The 7,568-nt window shown below is 52.2% G+C and overlaps 1 protein-coding gene across 2 annotated transcripts in view; it reads right to left on the bottom strand.

Annotated features, from left to right (window-relative positions):
* The window catches only part of CHCHD5 (coiled-coil-helix-coiled-coil-helix domain containing 5), a 17,135-nt gene extending 9,573 nt beyond the window's left edge, over positions 1 to 7,562 (bottom strand). Inside the window, exons 1-3 of one of the 2 annotated variants that reach the window (XM_035888675.1) lie at positions 7,416 to 7,562; positions 7,169 to 7,320; positions 5,962 to 6,404 (exon numbers count right to left, since the gene is read on the bottom strand). In XM_035888675.1, the coding sequence (XP_035744568.1) occupies positions 7,170 to 7,320; positions 7,416 to 7,513 (249 nt within the window). In that variant the 5' untranslated portion in view covers positions 7,514 to 7,562 and the 3' untranslated portion in view covers positions 5,962 to 6,404; position 7,169. Of the gene's footprint in view, positions 1 to 5,961; positions 6,405 to 7,168; positions 7,321 to 7,415 lie in introns of those variants that run through there. The other variant, XR_004841194.1, reaches the window with a different exon arrangement.
* Positions 7,563 to 7,568: the final 6 nt, after the last annotated feature.

The raw sequence follows: 7,568 nt of genomic DNA, 5'->3' as shown, positions 1-7,568 counted from the left end.
ACATTGCACTTGGCCTTGTTGAACCTCATGAGGTTCACACAGGCCCACCTCTCCAGCCTGTCCAGGTCTCTCTGGATGACATCCCTTCCTTCTGGTGTGTCAACCGCACCACTCAGCTTGGTGTCATCCGCAAACTTGCTGAGGGTGCACTCGATCTCACTGTCTAAGTCATTGATGAAAACGTTAAACAGCACCGGTCCCAGTACGGACCCCTGAGGGACAACCCTGGAGCAAAGGAACGAGTGTTCGCGGCTGTTCGTACCTTAATAGAGTCAGCGAACTCAAGAGCAGGAGTCAGTTAGTCGCAAGAGGAACTAGAACCCCAACGTGAGTAAATAAAGTTGGCGAAGAGCTGTGCTAGACCTGGAGCTACTGGTGGAAAGGAGCCTGATGGTGACGAGAGTTCAAGTAGAGGAGCTGATGATGAAATTCATACCCTATAGCGAAGGGAAGATGTTAGGTCGTGGGTACTCTCCAATTTTGATGCCAGATTCTGCCTCAAACAAGCAGAAAGGTGGACACCAAGCACCACAGCTGACACTATCAGGGCCCAGAAAGCTATCGGGCTTGCCGAGCAAGCCCCACTTCTTCTATTAGGAAAGGATTGGAGCTGCTTTCAGCATCCACAGCCAGGTGTCAGAGTTCAGGGACTGCAGGTGCATCTGCTCCCAACCCTATCGTGCAGCTGGAAGTCTTGTCGTGACAAGAGACTTGGGGAGCCAGCGACAGGAGAGCCAGCGAGCGTTACCTAGGAAGAGGCAGAGGTAGTTCCATGTACACACGCAGAAGGGATCTGACCCTTTGGGAACCTAGGGGGTATCAATGTGCATCCCAAAGCACCTACGGAGGTCACCGAGTTAAGTCTCATGGCTCCCGTAGGACTCTGGGAATGCGTACTGGGGAGGAAATAACAGCAGCAAGAGGCTCAGCCCGCTCTGCAGCAGAGCTAAGAACAGGATCGCACGCACCTCGGGCAACACCCGTGCTTTTTGGCTTTCCCCTTTTTGCTCTGCATGGTCAAGAGACAGAGCAATTGCTCTCATCAGGCAGGGAGGCGTGGGGTCCCGGGCTGTGCCGAGCCAACGCGTGTGTTGAGAAGGAGGGTTTGGGAATGCCCATGGCTCTCCGAAATGCCCACATGTGTTTCTGTCCCTCTTTGCAAGACAGGAGCAGAATCATAGAATCATAGAATCACAGAATCGTTTGGGTTGGAGAAGCCCTTTAAGATCCTAAACCTTCAAGGCCAGGTTGGACGGGGCTCTGAGCAACCTGATCTAGTTAGCAGTGTCCCTGCTCCCTGCAGGGGGGTTGGACGAGATGACCTCTAGGGGTCCCTTCCAACCCAAAATGATTCTACGATCACCAAGTCCAACCATTCCCCTAACCCTGCCATCCCACCACCAAACCCCGGCCCTAAGCAAGGTGAAGAATAAAGGTGAATAAAAGCCAGTCGAGGTGACAGACCGACCACGAGATGAAAAACGCTCCCCTCTGCCCGCCCGATTTCCCTCGTGCTCACGAGTGACTCAAAAAAAAAACCCAAACCCAAACCCAACCCCACCTGGACGACGGCCAAGTAAAGCAAATGCCTGTGTGCGAATGGAATGCGGCTCCGGACAAGCGCTCTGCCCTCGCCAGTTGCCCGTTTCAGACCCGGGCCTGCCAGCAGCACTAAATCTCTCCCCATGACTGCAAACACCAAAGGAACACGCTGATTTATGGTTCCTTTAAGTAAGAGAAGCAGAGTGTAAAACGAGAATATTTTCTGGATGAAAAATTAAAGAGGTGGTGTTGTTAGTTCCTCATTCTAGGATCGGGTGTAATTTACCTCATTGGTTTTGGAGTTCCACTTGAAAGGAGAAGTGACATCAACAGGAGTTAAAGCAACAGGGTGAAAAAAAGTCCTGACACACTCAACTTCGCATTCTGGGAGACCTAAACCAAGAAGAAATGGAGGAAAAAACAAAGCAGGGAATTACCTAACCTAATGATCCTTGGCTTTCTTTTAGCTAGGGACCTCCTTGCATGCATTAATTAATTATCCCTCGTTACTCCCCAGCCAAGTAGGTGTTATTTATTTCAGAGAGGAGTAAACAGAGACATAGAACGTGTTACAACTAGCTTCCAAGGCCTCACAAATTCAAATGTGGGTAAGCTAAAGCAGAACCACTCCCCCAAACCCTGACATCCAGTTTGCTTAACCACCGGCCACATTTGACTGAGAACAAGAGTTGAGAACAACGAAGGGAAGCGGTCGAGTCCCCACCCCTGGGGGGATTCAACAGCCGGGCAGAGGCGGTGCTGAGGGCCGGGGTTTGGGGGGGGGATGGCAGGGGTAGGGGGGCGGTTGGGCTGGGGGAGCTGAAAGGGCTTTGCCAACCCAAACCATTCCGGGATTCTATGAAAAGCAGAGAAAACATGGAACCAGGAGATGGAAACCAAGAGGGAATGGCAGAGCCCATGCCAGAAGCCAAGAAACAGAAGGACTGTGGCGACACAATGTGTAAACCCTTTACAGTAATTGACCACCAAGCGAGAACGCCTACACAAGCCTGACGCCGCTGTCTTAAACAGTTCTCAGCCATCCCAGAACTTGCTCCTTTGGGTTCTTCTCCCTGGTACTGCAGGGCTTTAGCGTTTATTTCTGGTCTGCTTTGGGTTTGGGAGGATGTGAGAGAATCATAGAATCGTTTAGGTTGGAAAAGACCTCTAAGATCATCAAGTCCAACCATTCCCCTACCCCTGCCATCCCACCCCCAAACCCCAGCTCCCTGGGCAGCCCCTTCCAGCCCCTGACAGCCCCAAGGGGAAGGAATTGTTCCCCATGGCCAACCTCACCCTGCCCTGGCACAACTTGAGGCCGCTGCCCCTCGTCCCAGCGCCCCTTCCCTGGGAGCAGAGCCCGACCCCCCCCAGCTCCCCTCTCCTTTCAGGCGGTTGTAGAGGGCAATAAGGTCTCCCCTCAGTCTCCTTTTCTCCAGACTAAACAACCCCAGAAGAAAGGACCAATCTATACGAATCCCGCTCTAAACCTTCTTTCCCACCCCCCCCAAGTCTCCCACTCCGGGAAATACAGGCTTATTCACTTATTGATTCCAGCCTCCTGGCATTAATTCAGCCGAATCCCCTCACAGCCTTCAGAGATAAAGCTGAACCTCCCAGTTTGATTGACTGCCCGAGGACTTTTTTTCCCCCCTTCTCTAGCTTTATGCCGGTTTCTGTCCTAACAGCTTCCTGCACTTGCTTCCATGATCCTGTCCTAACCAAACTGAGAGGTATGAGACAGTACCACAATCCTGTGGTACAAGAAATGAAAAGAACGCTTCCTGGGTTCCTAATTCTTGCTTAATTCTCGGGTTTTTCAGGTCTCCCTTGCCAGTTTACACCCTGTGAAAGATACGGGAGCAACCGATGCTCCTCTTAGCTTTTATTGCTAAATAAGTTTCCAGCAACAGGACCAAAAACCCAACAGCTGGGTTTGGAAATAACAGCTTTTCCTGACACTCACAGGGTCGCTCGCTCGCCTTATTTCCAGCTGCTACCACGCACCCAAGCCGGTCAGATCCACTGCAGCCCTTCCCTTAGGTTTGTCTATGCCAGGAGTAGCCGTAATTGCCACTCCGATTTGAATTCTGGCAACCAGCAGGTAGCCCATGCAGTTAGAAAGAGCTGCAAAACTCCCGCTCCTTGCTTCTCGCTTGAAGAGGTCTCAGACCCCTCTGCCTAAACGAGAATTAAACTGATTAATCACGCGGGACTGCACATACGGCTATCGATTCCTTCAAGGCCAAGAGGAAAAGCAAGAGAAGACTCCCAGGCTGCTCCTAGTCATTCCCTGGCACATCCAGTTGAAAGGAAGAGAATTGTCGGTATTCCTTTCACTTTTCCCAAAGGAATTTGCCAATATTTGCCAGGGCTGGAAGTTGATTTAATCTAAAAACTTTCCCAAGGGAGCTGGTAAACCGAGGAAGGCAGCGAGCACCACCGCAATACTTCCCTCCACGGGAAGGTTCCGTCCTTCTCTGCTACACCAAGTTGTTTTACGTTTGCGCTACACAGGTAGCGGAAGATGTACGAGGGCACTCTTTATTCAGAATAAAACTTGCAGCCGCCCAGCGTTGTCTCGGAAAGACAACATTGAAAAGAAAGATGGGCCCGATGTTTCTCTCCTCGACTGCACAGGGAAAGGGGACGAAGCAGCGCCTCCCTCCCCCCTCATATGTGAGCTTGAGAGTTTGGCTCATCGATGACAACAGCAAGAGCCCGGCAACTCAGTGGTTAACGCGTTAGAGCAAGTAATAATAGAGTGGCTCAGGCTCCTGAGAAGGAGGAGGCAGAACTGGGCTTAAGAGGGGGCCCAGCGCACCTTAAACATAATGAAAAATGGCTTTTCTGCTGACAGGCTGACATTTCAATACAATGTCAACAACATGTAAAGCACCTTCGCTCCTCTATAACGGCATCCTTAATAAAGCTATTCACACCACAGACACTTATGACTAATGGGGTGCTGCCTGGTGTAAATAAAACTCAAAAGACTCACTCAAAATAGATTCCTCCTCCTCTTCTGGTAGCGCCTGCCCCCCTCTCTGCATTCATTCTGAAGCAAAGCCACCGTCCCCTTTTTCTCCCAACTTTTCTGCCGGAAGATCAAACGGCTCTTTACATTTCAAATGCGCGGCATTTGGTAAAAGCAAATCAAGTTTTCTGCAAGCGGGCATATAAGGGTTTTTAGCCCTGACCCCAGCACCTTCGTACGTTCCCACCGCTGCCGAAACGCAGCCACCCCTGTGAGACAGACAACGGCAACGCCAACGGCCAGCTTTGCGATTCGGGCTCTGCTAGAAGCTGGAACAGATCAACTTAAACCTGCTGGCCCTCTCCCCAAAGGAGCTCAAACTCTGCCCAGCCGGAAAATGCAACCCCTGTTTGCCAACCACCATGCAGGCTCAAAGGCAAACGCTTGGACTGACGCCTGGCCGAAGCATGGGTGAGGATTAATGTGTCCCAGGAAAGGGGGTAGGAACCCCTGGGAACCAGGTGAAAGCCAAGTTTCCCCGTCCATGCCTCACCCTCTCTTAGAGGCACAAAATCCCCTCGCAAACCGAGCCAAGCTGTGCTTTCAGACTCCGCTGGCGCTGTACACAATCGTTTCTGCGCGTCATCTGCTCCCTGTATGCTTCTGGAAAACATGGGGGTTTGGTTCCCCGTAACTTTTCTGGAAGAGCAAGTTCCTACTCCAGCTGGCCACAGAGCGGCTCGCAGAGCTCGTAGCAGCTCGTTTCGCCCTCCTCGTACCCGCTCTCCAGTACCCCGAAAGGAGTTTGCGAGGTTTAAACTGTTGCTGGGAGAGATTCTCAGCCTCGTTAAGAGAGCACACGAATCAGACCAACAGCCGTTTGCAGACACGGCACACGCTGGAGCAGACCCAAGGCTCCCAGCGCCCCAAAACTCTCCCTCCGCAGAAGTGCTCGCAGATCTCGTGAGCCCCAGGGTCTTAATCCACTCCCCGTTAGACCATCTATTGTTTCTTGTATCGTTTTAATTTTTGTTTTCCACTAGTTACAGCCCAGAGACCACCTCTCCACAGAGCTGGGCTCTTTGTTCCCCTGTTTAAAAACAACAGAGGTGCCCCCCCCCCACACCCCTGCACTGGGCGATGGCTGTTGCGCTGTCAATTGAGCAGTCAGCGCTCTCAAGTCCGCGGTTTTGCTGCCATCTCTGCCAGCGGGAAGACTCCCTCTGCTGTTCTAAACCAGCAGAAGGCCCGGGGCTACAACCCCTCACGGCATCCCCAAAATTGGGAGCCGCACAGAATGTTTTCAAGTGGGTCAAGCTGGGACATTCGCAGTCAAAGAAATATCCCTGCAGTCGGTCGAGCTCAGAAGAGAGCAGCTTCCGTCATCAGGGGGAAAAGCCAGAACTGGCTTTGGATCTTGAAAAGTGTTTCTGCTTTTTTCGTTTTTATTGGGATGGAGGAAAATGTTGTGCTTAATTATCAAAGGAACGGCCGAAGAATACAGGCCGCAGAAAAAGAGCTAAGGGCTGATTTTAGCTTTCGGTTCTTTTCCAAGCACGGCTGCTGCGGATCCTTCGGCGTCGCTTCAACGCAGTTCTGTTAATTTATTTACTTATAAAGTTTTCAGAGGCAACTCTGCAGACAAGACCCAGCGTTATCAGCACACAAGTGCCGATGGATCGGGAATGCTCCAACATCCCTGTCAGAGTCCAGCTGTCGGCTGGAGACAAGCGTTGTGTGACCAGAACCCACATCGCAAGGCTTTGTTTTTCAGAGGGGGAGAGGGGGGGGAAAACCCGACCCAACCAAGCATTGGAACGATATTCCAGAGTACGGAAAGACTTTTCCTTCATTCTTGAAGATGAGTTTTAATTCCAAGGCTCCCCTATGAAAAAACAGCACAAATAAAAGCATCAGGCAGGCTCCATGCGTATGCAGCGCCCTCGTTACGAGGTAGATTACCACGTCAGGTGACACGAGCGCGTGACGTTCAGGTGATTTCTCTATGCTTAGTAACACGTTATTTACTTTAACGTTGCTCCACAGGCGTTTACGAGATCTTGAGCAGAGCACTGCAAGCTGACCTACCCCAACAAAACCGTTCTGCATACGCTACGGTACAAAACCCATGGTCAGGTCGATAAATAAATGTGGACAAACATAGATATGGAAAAAAATCAGGCCTTTAGCTAAGCAAGGTCGCTTTCCTCCCCGAGCCTTTTGCCACAGGGTATTGGCTTAGTTCGACGCTGAGGATGACCCACCCGTTTGGAGAAATAGGCTGTTGCATTCACGGCTGTTACGGCCGCACACGCATCACGTACAGCCCCCAACAACGCATTACCAGGCTTTTAGCCTAGATTTGCTTCCTGCCTCCGCTCTGTATTTTTCCGCGGAGGCTAAGTCTGAATTTACAGAGACAAGAAGGGAGAGCGGGCGGGAGGAAAACGCAGGTTTATGTGCATTCTGGGCTGTACTATTCCGCTCCAGCTGTTTGAATGAGCAGCTCCCAAGCCAGCAGGAGGGCTCTGGACCACAGATCCAGAGGGAAGGGGGATTGGAGTAAATGATCTCCCGAGGTCCCTTCCAACCCTTGTGATTCTGTGATTTTCTGTGGAAAGCGACCCCGCTCCGCAGCCCGACGCTCACCTCACGTGGAGAGCTTCACTTGGTCGGCGCAGAGCAAGAAGGCGTTGACGTGGTCGCTGCAGTTCATGACGGAGGCTTGGTTCTCCTTCAGGCACTGCTCGAAGGCGGCGAACGGCTCGGCGCAGTCCTGGCGGATCCGCTGGACGATCGGACTGCGGGATAAAACACCGGCGCCTCAGCTCCCGGGTGCAACCATTAACAAGGCCCAGCGTTACCCAACCCCGACCCCATCCCTCTCCTCACTCACTGGGCGGCGGCGCAGCGGGAAATGCTGAGGCGAAGACCATGACAGTCGCGCTGCCAGGAGGCCGGGCTGGAGGCCACGCACCGCCCGTACTCCTCCATCTCGCTGCGGCAATAGCGTGCCGTGATCTCCAGGGCCGCCTGCCTAAAGGAAAAA

Source organism: Egretta garzetta, unplaced genomic scaffold (genome assembly GCF_000687185.1).
Source record: "Egretta garzetta isolate BGI_Z169 unplaced genomic scaffold, ASM68718v1 scaffold421, whole genome shotgun sequence".
NCBI lineage: Eukaryota > Metazoa > Chordata > Aves > Pelecaniformes > Ardeidae > Egretta > Egretta garzetta.
Note: the sequence above shows the minus strand (reverse complement) of the source record. Positions and strands in the feature narration are given on the sequence as shown.